The sequence below is a fragment of the Leuciscus leuciscus genome (genome assembly GCF_965113295.1).
Source record: "Leuciscus leuciscus genome assembly, chromosome: 3".
In the NCBI taxonomy this organism is placed as follows: domain Eukaryota; kingdom Metazoa; phylum Chordata; class Actinopteri; order Cypriniformes; family Leuciscidae; genus Leuciscus; species Leuciscus leuciscus.
The window spans coordinates 64,772,603-64,796,796 of NC_138727.1; the positions used below are offsets into that span (position 1 = coordinate 64,772,603).

General features: G+C 37.7%; 2 protein-coding genes across 4 annotated transcripts in view; one reads left to right on the forward strand and one right to left on the reverse strand.

Moving 5' to 3' along the window:
* Positions 1–834: 834 nt before the first annotated feature.
* Positions 835–24,194, reverse strand: part of LOC309495384 (NACHT, LRR and PYD domains-containing protein 3-like) — a 211,012-nt gene continuing 187,652 nt past the window's right edge. Inside the window, exons 1-7 of one of the 3 annotated variants that reach the window (XM_082165090.1) lie at positions 14,073–14,537; positions 13,785–13,970; positions 3,792–5,603; positions 3,431–3,604; positions 3,150–3,323; positions 2,423–2,469; positions 835–2,334 (exon numbers count right to left, since the gene is read on the reverse strand). In XM_082165090.1, coding sequence (XP_082021216.1) covers positions 1,790–2,334; positions 2,423–2,469; positions 3,150–3,323; positions 3,431–3,604; positions 3,792–5,603; positions 13,785–13,924 — 2,892 coding nt within the window. In that variant the 5' untranslated portion in view covers positions 13,925–13,970; positions 14,073–14,537 and the 3' untranslated portion in view covers positions 835–1,789. Of the gene's footprint in view, positions 2,335–2,422; positions 2,470–3,149; positions 3,324–3,430; positions 3,605–3,791; positions 5,604–13,784; positions 13,971–14,062; positions 14,538–24,194 lie in introns of those variants that run through there. The other 2 variants (XM_082165089.1, XM_082165091.1) reach the window with 2 other exon arrangements.
* The window catches only part of LOC309495424 (uncharacterized protein), a 53,614-nt gene continuing 50,066 nt past the window's right edge, over positions 20,647–24,194 (forward strand). The window contains exons 1-4 of the mRNA XM_082165204.1: positions 20,647–20,901; positions 21,506–21,628; positions 22,139–22,306; positions 22,446–22,869. Of these exons, the coding sequence (XP_082021330.1) occupies positions 22,139–22,306; positions 22,446–22,869 (592 nt within the window). The 5' untranslated portion in view covers positions 20,647–20,901; positions 21,506–21,628. The remainder of the gene's footprint in view (positions 20,902–21,505; positions 21,629–22,138; positions 22,307–22,445; positions 22,870–24,194) is intronic.

Sequence of the window (24,194 nt, forward strand, 5' to 3'; positions counted from 1 at the left end):
CAGGCTCAGATTGTGAAAGCTCTGAGTCCAGACCTAAATTCATTGAAAGTCTATGGGATATGCTGGAGGAGACTTTACAGAGTGCTGGACTCTTGCATTGTCCGTACAAGATCCTGTACAAGGAACAAAAGTGATCAAATTAATTGAATGCCTCTTACAGTTCATTAATTAATGAGCAAACTGAAAGTACATATGTTGATCTGGGTTTTATCAGACTGAACTGTGTTGATGGATACAGGACACAAAACACTGCATGTTTGCAATAAAAAACATTGCGGTAACGGTACATTTGTAGGAACCGGTTAATGTGCTTTTGTCTCACACACAATCCTGAGAAAACAGGAGGATCTCAGTGACTCTTGCAGTGACTTGCTCAAGCATTGCTCAAACCACAGCTCTTATTATGGTTTCACCGGCCTCCTGTGACGCTTATACACTCTCTGACATCTGAAGCATGAAGAACTGCTGAATATCTCTCTGATTTCCAAACATCTTCTGTATGTCCTGTGCTGTATTTTTGTGTCATATGAAATAGTGTGTCTCCTCTCTACAGTCAAGAGATGAAAGCTGCTGGAGTTTCTTCACACAGAGTATCTCTAGAAGAGTAAAGACTGTCATACACACAGTGCCAGTAAGAGTCAGTGTGTTCGTAACCCTGAAACGATGCCATCACTCTTTAAACCTTTCTAGCAGAACAGTTTCACTGTAAACAGAAAACATACAGCGAGTTCATTTAAAAGAACATTTAAATGTATTACTTTTTATGCTTAAAACAGGCCAACAGTATATAAGGTGCCACATTTATTAATGTTGAAATTATAAAAGGAAACAAACTGCATGTCTAAAATTGTATTGTAAATTAAAATGACATGACAGTGCTGACTCAATAAAGACATGTATGATCTTTAATTCACATTTGTTCTTTTATTATTTAATATAGTGTTTTAACCATTCATGTTTTACAACATTTTTAAATTTGACATGTACTACATTTTTCATTTACTAATTATGTGGTTACATTATTTAATTGACAAATTTTGAAAGCACTAACAACCTATCGCTGTAACCTTAATTTGCATTAGGCAAAGTAATACCACTGTTCATTTTGTGTGTATTTATAACTTTTAAAATCCTCTCAGCTCCCTTCCATCTTTCCTATAAGAGAAGAAGTGAGAGAGTCACTGTGATCCAGTGATCTGCTCCCCGAATCAGGCAAAATTAGAGACAATAAGAGTAATAACTTTTAATTGCTGATTCTATTCTATTTTAATTTAATTAACAATTAAAAGTAATATTAAATAAATGTATAAAATAGATTAAAGTGAATTAACATTAATGTAAATAAATAAGACATCCACAATTATTTGTACATAATTTTTACAAAGTGGTGGCATGATTCTTGCAGACAATTAATAAATTAAATTCAGGGTGGAGGGAGTGGAAATGTTTAGTGACTTGTTACCATATATTAAAACTTGCCATTTATAATATTCTTGGTTTTTCACAACATCCTCCCAGGCCTTTTTACAATCAAAAGTTTTAAATAAATACAATTACATTTCAGCACCTAATGAACTGACAGAGAATTAAATAGAGTATAGAACTTTTTTTTTTTAATTAGATGCTTTTATCATAACAAAATTACTTTCTGAGAACTGTGCCTATGCCAGTGTGAATGTGCATATACAATAATCATCCATGTGAAACTTGCATGAGAAAGGAAACCGTGTTACAACTGTACTCCATTAAATCTGTACTCAGTCTACTTTGGAATTTAAGTCTTTGTTTGTTAAATCTGACACAGACACAGTTCAGACTTAAAAACCTTGAATCCAGCATAGAGGGGTTCAGTGAATTCGGTGTTGAATGTGCGTATGTGTGTAAGTGTGTGTGTGTCAGAGACGCTGTAGAAGGACAGAGTGCCAGCCGGCACGTCCAGATACACTCCTACTCTCTTAGATTGTGGTATACGGGTTATGTTATTGCACACATTATTGTGCCAGACAGTGAATCCATCACAAGTGCAAAAAAGACACCAGGATTTGTCATTGTATCCAAACTTACAGACAGTCCCTTCTTTCCTGCTGATTCCTTTATAAGCCACTGCTACACGAGCCCAGGAGCCCCGTTCATCGTCCCCAAGGCCCCATTTAACTTCCCAGTAGCAGCGTCCAGTCAGACTCTCTCGACACAGAACCTGAGGAATACCAGAAAATCTCTCTGGATGATCAGGATACGGCTGATGATCTTCCACATATTCTATCTTTCTGTTCTCCTCAGACAGGATGAGTTGAGTGTTTGCTGTGTTTGGATCCATTGTAAGATCACAGGCATCTGAACACAAGAAGAGAGATAAAAAGTTTATTAATCTCATTTGTTTTGTTTTTTAAATGTGCAAGAGTGTGTTAGAAAAAGAACCTACATTTTTGTAGTCCTGATTTTATCCTGAAGGGTCCTCCATGATCCAAACTAAAAAAGACACACAAACATACAGACAAAACCAATTGTGAGTAGTTTGAATAGATATTCACATACAGACTATTAATAAAAAGTCAAGTCATATTTATTTGTATAGCACATCTCTCAATACATATTGTTCCAAAGCAGCTTCACAGAGCCGTATATCTCAATGTCTTGAGATTTTTTATATATTGATGTCTTCAGACCCCTGTACACAGCTTTACAGGAAATATTCTGCAGTCTTTTTGAGCTCCTAGTGAACAGCCGAAGAAGCTAAAACAGATTTGATATATGCATATAACTGTAAAACAAATAATATAACATTTAGTTGTAAATTGTTTGCATTTAGTAACTCTGTAACCAATAAATAACAGTACATATGTTAGAGAGTATCTCTACCATCTTCACATTCTTAATAACCCAATCTATATATTCTAATTAACATACTCAATGTTTTAGTTGTATTTTCAGCAAGCACTTTTTGCAGCTATTGACCTTTTACTATAAATATGTAAAAACTGCAATAAAGAAAATGGTGCAAATACATTTTGCAAGTTAAAATATGGATTTAATTGCTACAATGCAGAGATCGGAAGAACCAGAAGAATTAAGGATTTTACTTTCAAAGCAAAGTTTGATAAAAAGCTCTGAATTCAATTATTTCACTTCTTATCTTGTACCCCACATACTTAAGTATCTGCAGTGAGCATTTTGGATCATTCAGTTTGTCAGAGAGCAGATTGACTCCTGAATCTCCTGGGTGATTGTAGCTCAGATCCAGCTCTCTCAAGTGTGAGGGGTTTGAACTCAGAGCTGAATACACATAACCACAACCTTTCTCTGTCACCATACAGCCTGACAACCTACAGAAACACACAGTCAGATCATCTACAGACACACATCAACAGTAAACGGGTTGTTTTAAAGCCAGTATGGAACCACCATGAATGGCTCAATGTAAAAGTCAAACCTGAGTATCTTCAGCTGACAGTTTGAACTCTTCAGTCCATCAGAGAGCAGTTCCACTCCTGAATCCTGCAGGTCATTGTTACTCAGATCCAGCTCTCTCAGGACACAGTTTGAAGATTGAAGAGCTGATGACAAACTCTCACAACACTGAACAGTGAGATTACAGCCAGCAAGACTGAAAGATATGAGATTTATATATTTTTAACTGCATTCTACAATTAGGAGTTCAATAATATCAGCATCATTTTGTAAAAACACTTTTTTTTTTTAATAATCAAAATATACTTAATATGTATATGTTATCACAACAATTGTGTTTATATTCTGAAACTTTTCATTGTAATATATTATTAAACACTCACAGGGCTTTCCGGCAGTTGATCACAGCTGGTATCAGTCTTCTTCTACCCTCATCTGATGTGTTGTATTTCTTGTGGTCCAGCTCATCCAGCACCTCCTCTGACATCTGAAGCATGTAGGCGATTGTTGAGCAGTGAGCAGGAGAGAGTTTCTTCTCTGAGAGTTTGTCTGATTTCACAAACTCCTGAATCTCTCTGGACAGAGTCTGATCTTTCACTTCCAGCAGACAGAGGAACAGATTAATGGATCTTTCAGTGGAGAGTCCATGTCCATCTTTGATCTTCTCTTTAATGTACTGTGTGGTTCTCCTGATGCTCTCTGAACTGTTCTCTGTGTGTGTCAGAAGATCCTGTAAGAGTCTCTGATTGGACTCCAGTGAGATGCCCAGCAGGAACCGCAGGAACAGATCCAGCTGTCCATTCTCACTCTCAATGGCATCATCTACTGCACCTTTAAGCAATTTTTGTACTGAAGCAACATTTTTCAGTCCCTCCATAGTTGTACTTACATAAAAGTAAAACACATAGAAGGCAGCGAGAAACTCCTGAACGCTCAGCTGAATGAAGCTGTAGACGTTCCTCTGATGAATCACTGATTCCTCCTTAAAGATGCAAATCCCAGAAAGCACTGAGGCGTCATTGACGTTTATGCCGCTCTCTCTCAGGTCCTCCTCATAGAACATCACATTGCCCTTCATCAGCTGCTTGAAAGCCACTTCAGCAAGTTTCACAATAACTTCTCTGTTGGACTGTAGGAGTTTCTCTGGATCTCTCTCTTCATACTTCTGATTCGTCTTGTTGATCTGAATCAGCAGGAAGTGGATGTACATTTCAGTCAGAGTTTGAGGGATTTCTGCACTCATATCTTCTTCCAGGAGCTTCTGAAGCACAGTGGAGGAGATCCAGCAGAAGACGGGTATGTGGCACATGATGTGGAGGCTTCTTGCTCTTCTGATGTGTGTGATGATTCTGCTGGCTTGATGCTCGTCACTGATTCTCTTCCTGAAATATTCCTCCTTCTGAGGCTCATTGAATCCCTGAATCTCTGTCAGACGGTTGATGTGTTTGCAGGGGATCTGATTGGCTGCTGCTGGTCTGGAGGTGATCCAGATGAGAGCAGAGGGAAGCAGATCTCCTTTCATGAGGTTTGACATCAACACACCCACTGATGAAATCTCAGTCACATCAGAAACTTTCTGATCATCTGAAAACATCATTGTCATTCTGCTTTCATCCAGACCATCAAAGATCAACACAACTTTACACTCCTCAAAAATCTTTGGGTCCAGATCTTGAAGTTCAGGATGAAAGTCCAGCAGAAGTCTGTGAAGACTGTACTGTTGACCTTGGATTAAGTTCAGCTCTCGAAATGGAAGCACAAACATGAAATCTACATCCTGATTGGCTTGTCCCTCGGCCCAGTCCAGAATGAACTTCTGCACAGAAACGCTTTTTCCGATTCCAGCGATGCCTTTAGTGAGAACAGTCTTGATTTGCTCTTTCTCCTCGCGTCCTGGTTCAGGTGAGGCTTTAAAGATGTCATTGCAGTAGATTGGAGTGTCTTGTGAGGTTTGTGCTCTGGCTGTTTTCTCCATCTGTAAAACCTCATGTTCTTCATTCACTCCTTCTCTCTCTCCCTCTATGATGTAAAGCTGTGTGTAGATCCTGTTGAGGAGGGTTTCATTCTCTTGGAGTTTGGTTCCCTCAAATAATCTCTCATACTTGTCCTTCATGTTGGTTCTGAATCTAATGTGTTCTTCCATAGAGTTGTTACTCCTTACAGACTTCGATCTCTGTCTCTTCCACCTGCTGATACTGACAAAAACAAACAAACAAAAGGGCATTACAGTACTAGTTATATTGAAATACTGGAATGCACCTATCATGAGTAGTGGCTGTAGTAATCGCAGGAGGCCGGAGAATCCAAACAAACACTTTATTAATCCGCAAAGTAACATACAATATATCACAGGAGCAAACTAATAAATAACCAGGAACGATACCGGACAGTGAAACAAAGGAAACTGAGGGCTAAATTCACAGGGGAGTAATCAGGGTAAAACAGAACAGGTGCAGGAACTAATTAACTACCAGGGAGACTAAAAATTATCAGGAACACAGCCAAAACAGAACCAAAATACAAATAAAACTAAACAGACATAGAACTACTACATAGAACAAGGCAGAGGGCCGTCAGAGAATGGCACAAGGACGGTGGCGTGATTACTGGTGAATACCACCGGTCTCTTATCTCTCACAGAGGAGCTTCTTAAGCATTAAAAGAGTAGTGATGACAGAGAAGGACGAGAGAGGACCAGGCCTGGACTTTTATGTTATTTTTTGTTTATGTGTGTGCAGCATCCGTGAACAGCTGCCTCCTTTACTTTCGTTTTGTGTTTGTTTATTTATATATTAAACTTTGTGAATGCTACATTGGTGCCGAAGCCCTGGAGGAAGGAGGGACACGCTGTCAGAGAGCTCTCGCTGCTGATGGGGATCACGGTGCTGAGGAGGTCGAACAGCAAAGGAGTGGAGACCGCCGATGGCTGCCCAAGGCGGTGGTGCTGGAGCAATTGAACAGCAGGTTGGACGGAGAACTCGCTACCTGGATTGAGGAGGAGTCGCTCCCGTTCGCCATGGGCCGGAGCCTGCTGCCATATGCCATGATGGGGGAGGAGCTGCCGACTTCCCTCAACCGGATGATCGAGCCATCCTCCAAAGGATGTCCAGTACCATCGCATGCCACCGCGAGTGAGAGTATCTCATCTGATTGAGGACTTTTGTTTCTCTTTTTTCTGGTCTTGTTTCACTTTACTAAAGTGATTCTGCTTATCAGGTGTTCATCAGTGTCTGAATTCACTCACTTCTTTTCATTCACTCTGTCAAGTGGACTATATTAGTGATCTAATGTAGGGAATAGTGAATGAGGGTATAGGGAGTGATTTGAAACACAGTCTCTGAGTGTCGACTTTGAGCACTGTAAATTCACGGTATATTTCTGTTGTCTATTTTCTTGAAACTGATAAATATTATCCAGAATGCATTGTTTTCTATGGTATATTACTGTTTTAATGGAAAATTGTATGTTACTATCAGAATTTAGCTGTTTTTTACAGCAATGTTTAACAGTGTAGGCTACAAGATACAAATATTTACAAATATTCAGTATGAGTTTTATGGACCGATTGACAGATATTTCAAAAACTACACAAAAACAAAATTTTCTCATAACTACAAAATTTTACATACATGCTGCTCACATATTATTGTAGCAGAGTTTGTGCTGAATACAGTGTAATCAGACTTTAGCCATGAAAATGTTATAATTAACAGAAATAACCACAAATGTCAGGGCATGTCAGAACACCTCCAGGGCACAGAAAACACCTCAGACCCCAGAGGATAAATGACCAATTACAGCAATTCACTTTTTTATACAGACAATTTGCTTTATTTTTTATACAGTATTTTTTTCTGTTTGCTTAAATAACATAACAATGTATAAAATTACAAAAATAATCTGTAATTAAACAGTTAAAAAAATTAAAAGGATAGTTCTCCCTAAAATGAAAATTACCCCATGATTTACTCAAATGAACTATCCCTTTAAGTGATAAAACAGTTGAATGATTGGCAGCCAAAAAACAAACAAACATAAAACTAGAAAAATGCATTTCCGGAGGAACTGCAAAGTGTGCTTGCTCGGGTGCAGTGCACTAACGTTAGCAGGTAGTGGATAGATGCGAGATGCGAGAAAAAATGCGAGAATGCGAGAAAAAAGATGTCAAACTGTCTTTTATTTTCGAATTTAATTCCTCAACCGGCATTTTCTGTCTTCCACTGAGCCCTGGCCGTAGACAGATCATATGTTTTACCCTGTCAATGCAGTGGTCTGCGTTGCACTGATCTTATTCACACTATCGAGTGTAGGTGCAGCATTCTAACATTGAGTCATAATGAGCTGTTTGTGAAGAAATTATCCGCTTCCAAATTATGTCATTTTAATCACGAAATTGAAACATTAAAAAACAATTTGCTCTTTATGGTGTGCGAGTGAATGGCAGTTGAGTGCACTACATCAGCAAAGAATCCGTACGCTGACATAATTATCACGCGCCAGAGAGCTCGGACAATTTGTCATAAACATTACCTACCCATCTTTAATATTTCCTTTTTTTGGCTGTATGAATTGTATGTAACAATTGTATGTATGTATTTGTCACGTTTATTGCGTTATTTGATTAAAAAAAAGATAATAAAAACACTTGCTTGTCATATTTATTTACTTTTTACATTTATATGTGAAAATAAAAGAGAACAAAACACTACACAACACATTTGTTTATTCAAATATAGATATAACGGTATATATAAATAAATAACCAGGGTCTGGTCTTATAAATGATTGTTATCTAACTTGCGTGCACCGTTGCCATGGTGACATTTTTGTTTATTTTTCATTCGCGCTCTATCGCCTTGTGGGAAATAGTGTCTCAGCAAGTGTACATCGTATGTACACTCGAATTCAGAGAGGATTGTGGGTAAAAGTAGTGAAGAATGTAGGGAATGATGTCGTTCACTCAGAATTCGGACACCACTACAAAATGGCCGACACCCTAAATAGTGCACTATATAGTGGATAGGGAGCGATTTCAGACACAGCTCTTGTCATCATGGAGAGCGCAGTTCATGGTTGCATAGCAACGACAGACGCCACAGGAGAACAAGCGCTTGTGGAAAGGAGACAGCGGCGCGCTCGCGCTTTCCACTTGTTTTTACACATCTAATGTGCGTTCCATTCGACAGGGTCCATATGCAGTGTTCACTGCTCCCCTACTCCCTGAGCACGGTATATTAGTTGAAGTGGACTTCACTGACAATAACCGCTCATTTGAAACGCCCTGCAAATGTCATCAAAGAAAGTCAACGACGGAGTCGCGCAGATTATGATATAACATAAATAAATATAGGACTACATTCATATTTTTTGTTTTTATTATTATATTATATATTTACAATTATATTGCACTATTTTACAACTACCTAAAATAAAATCACTTTATCGATGTTCCCTTATTCCCTATGCCATGCGCAGTGCCCTTTAAACTGAACATGTTCGCTCCCTTCGGATTAGAATCTAACTTAAGATGGCGGAAAAACCTGTGAAGTCCACTTCGCAGTCCACAACGCACCTCTAGAGCGACGTTGTTGATTGTTTGAGCATGTGACTGCGCATTTCTCCTTGTTTTCTATTGTTATGCGCAGCATATTTCCCGTGCGCACAAACACAGCCACAGACAATGAATTGTTTGTTCGGTTAGCGAAGAAGAGCATGATGTATTTTGTATAAATTTTTTTATTTTTTTTATTTTTTTATTATCTGCTTTGAGAACTGGAAATACACAATTCATGCATACAAATCTGTATATATTATTAAATGAAGATGATTAAATTAGACCAATGCAAAAAACGAAATTCATGCCTGCATTTATTAAGACAAACCTAGTAAAAACGAATGCAGTCTATACACTGACTTGGCAGCTCTGTGAAATGTAATACAACAGTGCCACCTACTGTCTAAATGCATTAACATTAAAAGTGTGAGGTGAAACTTGCATAGACATAGGTAAATGGGTTTGTCTATTAGCCTGAAATAAAAAAAAAATAAAACAATTCAGATCTTGTGCTTCCTCACATTGGAGTCCCGAGTTCATGTACAAAGTTTGGTTTCGATACGTGACAGCGTTCCTGAGATATGGACGACTTCCTGTTTGGCGACTACGCCGATGATTTCGTTTGGCTGTGACGGGCAAACGCTTCCCAAAATCAAAAATCCTTCTAGTAACTTTTGTGAGGCTTGGTCCAAGGATCATGGACGTCTAGTTTCGTGAAGTTCGGACCAAATTTGTGACCTGTGAAACTTTAGTTTGGCTTTCTGTTCAATCCACTATGGCGGACAAACGACGTGGACTCGTGATGTCATCTTCGCGAGCAACTTACACCGGTACTGACCGGACATTTTAAAGTTGGAACGGTGTCTCTGTCTCAAAGGGCCTAGGCGCAGGAGTTGGCCAAATAGCTGGGGGGGGGGGGGGGGGGTTGCCAAATAATGTAAAATTTTTTTATTTTTTTTATTTTTTTTATCTTGTACATCCTCACATTGGAGTCTCGAGTTAATGTACAAAGTTTGGTTTCGATACGTGACAGCGTTCCTGAAATATGAACTACTTCCTGTTTTGGCGACTACGCCGCCGATTTCGTTTGGCTGTGACGGGCAAACGCTTCCGAAAATCAAAAATCCTTCTAGTAACTTTTGTGAGGCTTGGTCCAAGGATCATGGACGTCTAGTTTCGTGAAGTTCGGACCAAATTTGTGACCTGTGAAACTTTAGTTTGGCTTTCTGTTCAATCCACTATGGTGGAAAAACGACGTGGACTCGTGATGTCATCTTCGCAAGCAACTTACACCGGTACTGACCGTACGTTTTAAAGTTGGAACGGTGTCTCTGTCTCAAAGGGCCTAGGCGCAGGAGCTGGCCAAAATTTTTCTCCCGGGAATAATAATAATAATAATAAGAAAACTTAAAGGTCCCATGACATGAAATTCCCACTTTCTGAGGTTTTTTAACATTAATATGAGTTCCCCTAGCCTGTATATGGTCCCCAAGTTTCAAAAAAATTTAATCGGTGTAAATCGAGCTTTTGCTATTTTTCTCTGCCTTTGAGAAAATGGAAGCTCAACCGGGCTGATCTTGAATCTCCTCCTTATGACGTCACAAGGAGAAATGTTACCTCCCCTTTCTCTGCTTTGCCCGCCCAGAGAATATTTCTCGCCCATGAGAAAATGAGCTAGGAAGTAGAACGCGCGCACGATTTTAGTTTGTCCACGAGAGATATCATGGCTTTTGAGCGAGCGAAGCATAATAATTGCTCAATAATTGGATGCACAAATGAACATCGAATGGTCAATACAGAGCTGGGCTTGCTGAACGTCGGACAAGTAAGTCAACAAATTATATATAAGTGTGTTGCTTTACTGTTTATGGTTACCTAGCTTCTTACACGTAGAATGTGGCTGTCACATTAGCTATGCAGCTATGCAGTTACTTACGCTAGTAACTAGGTAGACAGCATCAAGTTACACATACTGTAACGCGAGTGTTGTACATTTCTTTGTTATTTGGATAACCGTTTTCCTGTTGGTTATATGGCGCGCGTGATATCCGCATTTCAAGATCGCAGAGCTTGATGTAATTGTAATTAGATAAATTACAGACGTTACAGATCTCTCATGAAAAGGCAACAGTAGGTTAGCGCTAGCTACATGATAATAACTGTAAACCATCCGAATAAAGTACCGTATCCAGACATAATATTTTAAACTAACCATTCGGAAAAGGGTTGCAACTTCTTCATCCGTTGCTTCTCCATCTGGATCAGATTCTGGGTCAAACTGAAATGCTTGAACGACTGCGTGTCTTCGTGCCATTGCAATATATCCAACATAAACAAACATGCATGGTACCTTTGCGTAAGATGGTCAAGGCCACACCCACCCTCCACCTTGCCTATAATTCTGCACCGAGGCTGAATTTTTGGAAAGAGATTTCAGATACAGTACTAAGGACCACTAAGGACTATATTAAAGCCTACAAAAAGTAGCATGTCAAGGGACCTTTAAGAAGAACAATGTGCTGCTTTCAGCAAGCACACTTAAAGCCCATGTTGCAGGTTAGAGTACCCAGTAAGCCAATGTATAGACAAATAATGTAGGAACTATATTTAAATATAAACATATACTTATAAAACGCTATTTAGGCTTCTGGAGTCGTTTTTGTGAGAAACTTTTACTTCCGCATTTGAAAACCGCCGAACCTGAAGTGACGTAACATGAGGTAGAGAAAGCAATAGGAAAGCAATGGATCGCAATGACAGCTCGGAAAGCTGGGGGAATTGTAGCCTAAATGTTTACTCGTATGTCGTATGATATATATATATATATATATATATATATATATATATATATATATATATATATATATATAATTCATATATAATTCATATATATGATGATATCATATAATTATGAGCCTGATATGAAGCCAAGTGAGCAGGACAGGCCAGGGTTAGACAGAACAACGGTGAGTTGTGGTGTGAGGAGAACAGGGCGAGAGAACAGTGTTAGCTTATAGATGTATTCACGTTAGCCGACGATATGTACAACACTATGCTCAGATCACAGTACTGTACAGATTATTATCATTGTGTATCAGGCAATACCTGCATGTGTTGTGTGTGTCAGCCATTAGGAGACAGTTTCCAGAGGAAGAGGGGCTTTATAAAGGCTTTGAATTGACCCATTTGGTGACGATGAATAAAAAAAATTATCACAATCACAACTGTCTTACTGTACAAAAACTTTATAGAAACAGCCAACACAAACATTAAAGTCGGTTTGTACAGATTGAAAATGAATTATAGAACATAATATATATTTATAATAATAATAGTGTCTGCTGCAGACTAATAACAAACACATAAATGCAGTACATTACAAGTTTATGTAGGATATGTTAATGAATTAAATTAAGACAGGCACATTTTGTAAAACAGATGCACAATAAGTGATCTCTGACGGATCCGTGAGCGTCATGTTTCCCGCCGGCGGCCGAACCACATGCTGATGGCGGACCGTCACCGGGCGACCCGATGAAGGAGACGGAACAGTGTGCACATATCGCCGGGATTATAATCATCCGTTCTATAGTGAATGCTACACACTACCGCGTTATTCAAAGCAGAAACAGAAGTGAAGTCCCGTCTCTTACCCGGCACAAAACGCACACAGGCACGGAAGATTGCACCGTCCTTTTTCTTATTCGGAAACCTGTGGACTCGATGTCCTGACAGGCCATAATTCACAATCATCTACCACGACGATGATTAATTGAAATACAATAAGCACCGAAAACACACTGAATCATGACCGCTCAAACTGAATACCAACCTATCTCTGCACTGAGCGCGAACGCAGAGCCAAACGACTACCTCATGTGGCGTCATATGAAGCGATGGTGAAAAAAAGCGTTTTTTCAAAAGCATTTCTATTTTGCATAAACATTTTCCCTGACAGCAAGTGAATCACAAGCATTAACAGATTCACTCGCTGTCAGGGCAAGTGTTTATGCAAAATAGAAGTGATTGTGTACTTCACAGATACAGGCGCATCAAACAGGCGGAGCACAACAGATAGAAAGTGCAATAATTATGACTTATGCATTTGGGTGAAGCAATTGTTGGACATTAAATATAGATTTAAAATTCTTAATGTACAGTAATAAATTGTATTTTTATGAGAACAGTAACTGTAAATTGACAATTGTAATTGGAGTATGTTCAGATGAATTACATTTTTAATTTAGGGATTTTAACTTCTGCTTTAAAATAGTAAGCAATCAGTTTTTGTTTTAGAACGTACTGTTTATATTTTAGAACCATTTTTGCACATAATGTATAGCATAGCCTACTGTATACAGATGCATTCCCTATATTTGTTTTCATAGCCTAATAGCACTATGATTTATAGTATTTATACCAATAATAGTACCATTACACTAAAATATTAACTCGTCAGCAACGAATAGTTATACTTTACACCTCTGCCTACATAGGCCTTCTGTAGATTAATGATGTACTGTAGACATATGATAACCTGCACATTTAAAGAATTACATGACATTGATGGTTGAGTATTTCATGTTCAGAAGTCTCCATCTCTGGTAATGACTCAAATATTTGTTGTTAATTCTCACAATGCATAATGCCATATATTGGTTTCACTAGATATAATTGAGGCTCTTCCATAGATTTGATATTTATACAGAATGAGAATTTAAGTTAGAAAATGTATTCCCTCTGTGTATATATTGTAATGAATGTTTACACATGAACTAATATCTTAGCAGTAATTAACTTTATCTAACGTGTTTATACTCACATAGGATCAGTGGTCACTGGTTTATCACTGAACTCAAAAGGAGTATCCTTGGATGCGTCACTCTTCATAGACACACAGCTGGGTTCAGGAGATCTCCGGGACTGAGAACATCCCTCCACTGTTTTCTCACTGAGACTCATTTTAGAAGCAGTGTCACTCTTTTCTCTATCCAGAAAGCTATTAGTCCTGCCAATACATAGTTTATAAATTAGGAAAATTCACATAATGTATCCATTGAAAGACACAAGACACAGCATAAAAGCCATTTGCCTTTAAACTTGTACTTACCATGAAATATCCTGCTGGTTTATGCTGCTTTTTCAGCCTCTTTCCTTTCCAATGTGAAGCTCTTGTATGTTTCTGCTTTCAGTTTTAGCTGTTCTACTTGTTACACCTGCATTACTCAGAGGTCAAGGAGGAGTTTCATGTAGTTGCAGAACAGTGCAAAAGCAGAACAGTGTCAAATAAAAACATGTTTTGAAAAAGGAAAGATGCTGGTAACCTTCACATTTACCTTGTGTGTTGTTTTAACACTTCTCACAGCATAAGCAATGTAGTTCAAAGCAAAACACAAGCTATTCAGAATAAGTTTGATAAAAGACATACAAATTGAACTTATTTAATGTGTTACTGCAAACACCATTTAAATTAAATATTCAAAAATGAAAAGGATAATGTAGCTCTGAACACCTGTATAAACTGTATATAACCCCAATTCACAAACAGTGCAGCACATGTGCACTAATGGAAATAAACAGCAAGCTAGCCAATAATCGAAATGCATCCCTGCTAAAAATGACTTCCATGATCTCCTAAAGACAATCATTTTATATTCTCTTAAACCAACTTTTATCTGATTAAATGCAATGAATTCTGTAAATGCCCACTTCTGCATTTAGCCTCAGTGAAAACCTCAACTTCCAGTGTGAAGTAGGCTATGGGAATTGTAAAATAATTGAAGCACAAAATTAAATCTTAAGTAAATCAGACAGCAGGACACAATGTTGATTTGATCTCACTCTCACACCAAAGGATTTTAAAACTTCTAGAACTCATTAGAATGGTATGTTTTAATATAGCATAATATAATACTGTATATAGCCAATATATACCTCAGATTCATATTATGCCTACAACAAATTGTGGCACCAACTGTCAACATGTGCTGAACATCAGTTTTTGTTTTTATTCCTATCTTTATGGCCTGTGGTCCCACTACAGTGTCTGACTCAGTATTTGCTCTTATGATTTGTTGCTGAGTTCATTATTGTGTCAAACAAAGAAAGCTGATGTGTCTGATGCAGAAACATGAATCTGAAATAGACCGTATGATGACCTTTAGCAGAATTCATGTTCAACTTATTTTGTCCTGCAAAGGTGACCGATTTTGCTGTTACACTGTTAGGTATCAGATCTTTCAGCAAAATTGATTTGACTACAATCCGTGTATCATTCGTTCAGTCGTTTTTTGATTTAATATTGAAAGTAGAAAAATGAGAAAACGGTTCCTATTTCGTTTTTTCATAAAAAATAAAAAAAACATTAAAAAAAACAAGAATTCAGCTAGATTTTTTGTTTTGAGGTAGCAAAATTAATAAACAGCTTGAATATTCGATTTCTACATAGGCGGGAATGAAACGCCCCTTTCCTCTGATTTGTCAGCCGAAGATCAAACTGTCCCGTCATCAGTTCTTCCTGCAGAATAAGAGTCCTCTGTTGTGTGGATTCTTAACGCGTTTATTGCAACTTTTTCATATGTTTTCCATCAACCAGACTAATGAATGCCTCGACACAACCCGTACTGGGGAATAGACTAGACAGGGCTTTCTTCTGTGTAGACCAGGGTGGGAATTATGTAATTTTAGGGGCAAGGCCATTTGGCCTCCACCTTTTCTTTTTTTGGGGGGGGGGGGCACCAAGGCCATATGACAGGGCACAAAGGCCATTGAGTACAATTCGATGGTTTTCCCATTCAGATTGATACCATAACATCCTAATTTGGAATAAGACATGGATTATGACTTTTTTTAATAAAAAAACAAAAAAATTTTTTAATGAGAGAGAGAGAGCGCCATTACATCCAGAAGGTATACACCCTCACACAACAATAGAAACAACATAAATGCCAATAAAAGCATTCAGAAACAACACAAATGCCAATAAAAGCATTCAAAATATTCATTCAGTCCTCTATATCATGTGAGAATGTGAGTTATTAATTATGATTATCAAAGTTTACATTCAATATAGGCTATAAACAAATTTTGTTTAAACATGTTATAATTTGCCTATATATATACATACATACATACATATACATAATATATATATATATATATATATAACATAAATTGTAAGAATATGACTAATAGTAAAGACTAGTACTAATAAATAAACATTAGGCCTATGCTAAAGTTATTAAATAGCAGTCCCAAACTAGTTTTTGTTAATACAATGTTGGTATGAGCCACTACAGTCATTTAAAAATATTAAAAATAACACAAAGAAAAAATAGTGGCATTTTGGGGTTAATATGGAAAGGACAGTTACCATGGTGAATACACAATATTAACAATAACTGTTAATGAAACATGGAAACTGCTCCTGGTGAATAGAATAGAATGAAAATCATACCTGCATTACTTTTATTTCGTGTAATTTACAACGTAACGGCGTTGCATGCTCGTAGTTTCTTTTGCACTTGATCAGTGAGGCGATACAGCGCGCGCGCCGTCGCATTTGCGCGTGCAATTGAAGAGTGTGCGCTACGAGTACAGGATAACGGCTGACAGAACATCTCTGCATCCCCCTTAGTGGGGCACCTCTCTCGTTACGCTCGTTATGCTTTTACCTTTTTCAAACTGGTGCAGCACTTACTCGCGGTTGCTAGAAAATGCATGATTTGATTTGTTAAAAATAAAAAGGACTTATCCGTCTGGCATGGCAGCTCGCTCTAACTTTAACCTAGATAAATGCATATCCAAAGTGTTTGTGCGGAGTGTGCAGCGCGCACTGCATGGCAGGCGTCGGCGCGAACACTTGCAGTTTCCTATCAACAGTGGAAACAACTTGAAATACTCAATCTTTCCTGGTCATATACAGAAAAGAATAATGCATCAGTCGCAAGTAGCAGTGGCGGATTTAGCAAATCGGGGGCCCAAGGCGAAGGTAGGTAGGCTATGGGCCCCTCCCCATCCAATCTTTAAAAGAGAACGAAAAAAATATGTACCAACTGAATGGTGGATAGGCAGGTAAAGCTAATCTACGGGGAAGTAAAGGTTAGAGAGGAGAAAAAAACGTCCCCTTTAACCCTGCATACACTTCTTTACAGAAACATGTTACAATGTTTACATGGTACAATATCTGGTAAGCTATGTTTTTTTTTGCTTGACAAATTTCACCATTTCGATTCAATTCTTGTGATTTGATTCAGTATTGACTCATTTGGAAAAATATTAGGTAACGTTTCACAAGATAGGCGTTACTTTTTCTCAAGAAAAAAAAAAAGCCCTATCAGCTGGTATAATTTAAGATTAAAATAAGTAATATAGTACACATATTTAGCCAAATACTCTCTAGAGCTCTTTTTTTTCTAGCCAATTAAATGGCTTTCCTGAGGTAAATGTTATGTGACGATTGTTCACCAGCTGTTTTACCTCTTTCCGCGGTTGAAAAACACGATTGATATTATGAATGAGGAATATACATTTCGGTAAGTTATACTGTATCTTTCAACATTGTTAATTCGTGTTTATTTAATATTAGCTAGAGATGATCAGTTCACGTGCCGCTATAGGAATCTGTCACGTCACATTAAAATGGCAAAACGGTATTTATTGTTTGAATTTCGCAATAGAATTGACAGAATCTGAGAGCTGATATTTTTTTTAAATATCATGATTCATAAGTAAACTGCTCAGTTTTGTATGTCGATCTGCGTGTCCTCTTTGCTTCACGATTTTTCTGTGCGTTTGACGTTGTTGTTCCTGATCTGTATCCCCAACAGTAGCCGTAAAAAAGTTTGTCATCTTTGGCAGCGTTCCCAAATACTTATCAGCGTCTTTTCACTATTTTTCTTTTATTTTAGCCGCTTGGGTAACTTCGAAACTTAAAATTTTCGCGTTTAGACTCGTCTTGCTCTGTTTGTGTATTTCCCAGTCCTCCTGTTACTGCGTAGGCTATTGTTTAACTTTCGCGCCGCGCACCTTTACAGACTTTTTGCTTTCCTCCCGCTTCCTCCTTTTTTCGGCACCGCTTGGGTAGCTAGCTTCGCTTCATTTTTACTCTGTCTACTACTCTACACTCTGTCTGTCACTCTGTACACTCTGTCTGTCAATCACTTATTTTTCTCCGTCAGTTTTTTGGCACAGCCTTGTCACTTTCGCAGATGCGCAGTAAGTGAGATAATGGAATAGTCCAATGTAGTGAGTTGGGGGGCCCCCTCCTGTCTGCGACACGACAATAATGATTTGATGCCATTTTTCGCAAACGGAGTTTTAGAAATATATAATAAAAAAATTATAGAAAAAAAATAATAATTAAGCATAAGTTAATAGGGCATTTTAGGGGGCCCCTAGGTAGCTCGGGGCCCAAGGCAATTGCCGACCTTTGCCTAATGGTAAAGTCCGCCCCTGGCAAGTAGCTACTTTTATTTTCGTAAACTCATAATAACAAGAAAACGTTGTGCTTTTGAAAAATAAAATAAAACAAACAGGGCGCGCTTTCATGGTCTCCGTGGCGTGAACTGAAGCGCGTCTCAAAAATGAACTGAAACACAGTGTATAGCCTCACAGACATGATGAATATTTCTATATAAAGCTTGAAATGTCCACTTTTAAACGAAAAAATTTGAATCGAAAGCAAATACCGGCTGATTAGGCTGATATGATATGAAAGGTGCATTTCTCTCTAAAGGCGCATCCATTTTACAGCGGAGATATAGATATGTTTGCAGCCGACACTGATTTAAAAATATATATTTTTATTATTAAACAATAAAAATGGCTATTTTTTTATTAAAAAAAATAAAATAAAAAATTAGACATATTATCATTAGCCTGCTTTTGCCGGTGCTTTGCGGCAAGATTTATGCATGAAATTAATATTAACGTGAGATTAGTCGACCAGAAAAATCTTTAGTCAATGGCAATTCTAATCAATGCATTTAGGCTAGTTGACATTTATTTAATTAGTAATTCTAGTATCCAGGTCTTTACGTTAAATTAGTTGAGTTAACAATTAGTTAATGAACTAAAATAATAAAACAAAGATTAAATTAAGATGCTATATAGTATTGCTTGTTCCACCACAAAAGACACTTTTTAAGGAGACAATCCGTTACACATTTAAAGATTTACTGTATCTTGATGATTGTTGTATTGTATTTTATCTTCTGTTATAAAGATGAAGATTGACATTTCGTTAAAAAAATAAGCCCATAGGTTTTAAACTCATTTTTGTTTTGGTTTTTGAGTAACCGTCTTCTACGCGTGACTTTTATATTACGCAATGCTTTTCACTCGGCTCTAGATGTCCCTCTCAACAGCGCGGCAATACATTAAAATTATTTATTTGATTTATTTACAAGTTAATACTTTGCAACTAAAAAAAAAAAAAAAAAAAAAAAAAAATCACATTATTCCTCAATATTTAACACAATTTTACTAAAAATAAAAAGAATTATTTGAAAAGAATAGACACAGTAAATTTGACAGGGCCCCCTGCTGGCCCAGTGCCCTGGGCAAGTGCCCAGTAGGCCCGTGCGTTAATCCGTGCCTGCCTACACTGCACCTGCGCGAATCCACAAACTAATTGAAGTTCAGAGACTACTTGGGTGGCTCGCTGTAATTCAAAGCAAGCCCACTATGCCGCACTGGCGCTTTATACATGGAACTTGGACAGGGCCAGGGCACACAGGCCACGGTGGCCGTACGATGATTTTTTTTTCACGGGGCATGAAGGCCAAAGTGTAGGGCAACGGCGGCCATGGCCGCGGTATAATTCCCACCCTGGTGTAGACCAGCAGTTCTCAAGCGTCAGGGGTTTGCTATTTTCCTATTTTCCGAACTGTAAAGTCACATTTTTTTTTTTTTTTTCATGAACCACGCTGTGTTTTATTCCTAAGTGACTATATAATGCATTTTACTTCAAATAATCTAAATGTTGACTTTGAAAAGTAGGCGCGTCAGAAGGCTATTCACTCTATTTTGGTTCATTTTTGGTGTGCGCCAGAAAGATGTTCAAGGAGACTAAGACGCGCTAAAGCAGCGCATCATGTTATTTTCTTTATTTTTCAAAGGCATGACATTTTGTAGTTATTTTGAATGTACACATGTACGATACACAAAATATCCCAATTTTAACATTCGTTAAATTCAGTCTTCAAATGGAGAACAGAAGAGAAGATTATTTGGAGTGAATAATCTGATTTTAATGGCAAAATATTTCATACACAAATGTCGATTTCTTAAAACATCCCCTGTCTTTAATGCCTTTCTAAATGATATAATGAAACAATCCCTGAAATGTTGCAAAAAAACATCAATTTTTTCATGAATACTTATGCAAACTCATTCCTTAGTGTTTACTGCTGAGTCTCTTGGTCTCTTTTCCCTTTATTTATTTATTTTTGTTTGGTTTTGTTTTTTGAAAATGTATCAATGTTGTACTCCATGTTCAATTCATGTTGTAAGATTGACTGAATATGTTTGCAATGTGCCTTGTTGTATGTTTGATATATGAATCTTTAATAAAAAAAAATAAAAAAATAAAAAAAAATAAAAACGGTTCGCAGAAAAGAACCGGACATCCCATCACTACCGGAAATACGTCATGCTCGCCAGTGCATACTGCCTATATTTACAGCGCGCCTCTGATCTGCGCGCGCTTTCTCCTGTCTTCCACAGAAAGCCGCGAACTCGCGTAATTCAAATATTAACGTCATTTTGATTTACCGCTGACTGAATAACATTCGTTTATCGAGGTTTTTATCTAATTATCAGGTAAAAATATGATAGTATTCGTATCTTCTATCCAGTCGGATCTCCTCCTTATCTTCCAACTCCATCGCTCTCGTCCATAAACCCACAGAAGAAAGAAAGACTGGAGCATTCAGACGGTGAGTTTAATCTGTTTTACATTATTTATGCGGTTTAGCTGATTGCTTGTTATTTGTCTGTCTTTTTAATGAACTTAAATTAAGCTTATTCTTCCCCACTTAGCTTATGAAAAATAAACCATGGTTTTGCTACAGTAACCATAACAAATGTCCTCATGTTTTACTATGTTTTAAACATATTTGTATTAAAGGGACACTTCACAATTTGCATTAAGCCTTGTATCGTTAGTGTATTTGACTGGCCTTCATTTCTTCTTGTCTGTGTTCTGCTGGAGGGGGTACAGTAATAAACAGCAAAAACAGTAATATTGTGAAATATTATCACTTGAAATTTAGTTTTCTATTAAATCTAAATTCAAATGTATTTTTTTTCAGTGAGTCAAAGCAGCTTTTGATTGGCCGTTACCCCAGTCTTCAAAAATATATTTTTTATATAATGTTTTTACATAAACCTTCCTTTAACTGCATGTGCCTGTTTTCCACAGAAAGGCTGACTGACTAACATTTGTTTAACAATCGTCTTTATTTCATAATTCCGTAAAACATATGTTAGTATATTCGTCTATTAGTAACGCCACTGAAATACAATTGTATTTTTAATCAGAGAAATTAGGTTTGGTGAAGCCTCTACTCTTTTACTCCATCGCTCGTACTGTAGGAGGCGCTGTGACGTTATTTAGTCTACTGGTAAAACCACTGAAGAAAGAAAGACTGGAGCTCTCAGACGGTGAGTTTAATCTGTTCTATATATGCGTTTTAGCTGTTGGCTTGTTATTTTTATGTATCTAGTTTTTAATTAACTTAAATTTAGCTTTTCCACGCCTAGGCTACTTAGCTTATGAAAAATACCTAGGCTATGGTTTTGCTACAGTATAACAAATGACGTCATGTTTTTTCTACAGTAACCATGTTTTAACCATGATATTTGTAGTAAACAGTTACTATACCAACACAGTGGGTAATTTTCAATGCTAGATTCATGATTTTGGGTGAAATGAGTAGAAATCTGACAATATCATGTTTATTATATTACTAAATGAGCCTAATACATGTAATAGTGTCATATACTATTTGATCATATCCCTGCACAGTGCTGGCTCAATACTGAAACTAAACATAAATGCTCCTAAACACTTAAATCTGAAATGAATATTCTCTGAAATAGGCTATTTTGAGTTTAAATCAGTGTCAGTTCATTATAAATGCCTCTTGTAATAATGATGATGTTTGTCTTCAGATGTTGACCATGAGAGCACAGATGGATGTGATCTGCTGTAAATCAGTAGGAACGGATCTGTCCATGCTGGATATTGAGGATTTCATCACTGAAATCTGTCAGCTGAAGAAAGAGGTGGCGTCACTGGAGGCAAAGCTGAGAGAAAGAGGAGACAAACCCAACAGAGAGGTTTGAGCAGCTCATCATTTCATCCTTCAGCTCAATCAAACCAAAGCTTTGTTAGCTTCTCACTTCTTATGCCTCAGAAATGAGGCTAATATCAACTGGTTGTTGTTTTATTTGTGTTGATCTATGATGTGTTTGTCAGGATCTGGAGAAGGTTTCAGTGTGTGTGACTGATGGGACAGAAGCTCAGGATTCAGTCTGGAGAGCCAGAGACACACAGGACTCAGATCTCAACCTCACTTTACTGTGTTATACTGACGCTCAGGATCATGGATCCGCTGATCAAACCTCTGACTGTAACGCTGGAGAACAGCAGATGAAGATGTGCTCCGTCAAACTGGAGGACTGCAGGAACCTGATAGAGAGACGAGGAGAAGAAACCACAGCAGAGGAACAACAACAGAGCCATGAGGAGGAGGATGAAGAAGATCAGAATAATGATGATACTGATGATGATGTTCAGGATGAGGATGAAGATCAGAATAATGATGTTGATGATGATGATGTTCAGGATGAGGATGAAGATCAGAATGATGATATTGATGATGATGACTTTGTTCCTGCAGGTATGTTTCTTTCTTTTATGACCAGATATGCTGAAGTAACAAAATTAGTATTAAATTGTAGAAATTCATGTGGAGCAGCATTTGTAGCGAATTCTGCCAATTTGTTAAGACACTAAGAATGGCATTTTGTGAGCTGCAGCTGTGTAAAATATCCCAGGGATAAAATATCAATATATGTATTTATTTAAATGACAGACTTAAAAGTTTGATAACACACACAGGCATGTGCCGGTATCAAATTTTCATGCTGCGATTAATTGATTGAGCTGTTATCACGGTATACGGTATTATCACGATATTTTAATTGCTCAAGAGAAACGGATGGATTGGGGGGGATGTAGAAAAAAAAAAAAACTTGCATCACAATAGGTGTAATTGTGATTGTCAAAACATTTGGTAACTAAACAGAATTTTACACAATTTTCACGATTTCAATTAGGGATGCACCGATCCACATTTTTTCACTTCCGATCCGATCCCGATACCTGAATTTGGATATCGGCCGATACCGATACTATTCCGATACCAGAGCTGTGTTTGCTTTAATATTATTATTATCATTATTGTTTATTTTATATGATGCTGAAATAAACTCCTCTCAACAGGCAAGTATGATATGTAGGCCTACATATTTATGCCTACATATTTATGCATGTATGGTAAGTATAAGGTCAGAAAAGGAAGTCAGAAAAACAGTAAATCCTGTTAACAGGAAAAATCCCATTCTGAAAACAAATATGCAACTGTAGGTCATGTCAATATTTATTACATTCCCAAAATGTCAAATACTTGAGTCTTGAAATATAAGAAAAGTGCAAGTGTAAACATCTTACACACACACACACTATCTAAAGGGTGATCCTCGCTCCGATGCTGTAACTCTCTCGATGAATGCTCGATCAACATCAGCCATGTGCAAACAGACAAGCGGATTTCGCCTCAGACGCGCGTCAATTTCGCTTCAAACTTTTGCTTTTTACGAGCGTCAATTTCGCTCTGGGCGCGCGAATGGATTCAAAATATTCAAGCGTCCAACTAGACGCGGCAGACGCGAATTTGACGCGCTATTCGCGTTTGGTGTGAACGCACAGTAACGTGGTGCTTTTTTAAATGTTTGATTGCATTCGTTGTGTTGTACGACGCGTGGGAGCTTCAACGAGCTCTGAATTACGGCTTTGCAAACATTGCATTTTGCTGTCTTGCTCTGCGGTGTTTCCAGTGTGAAGAATATCCACACAGCGGCCGCAAACTGCGGAATGGATTTCCTGAGCGGTGGCGTGTCTCATAACTCTGTGTCTCATTGAGCCGCGCCTCCGTTCAGGAAA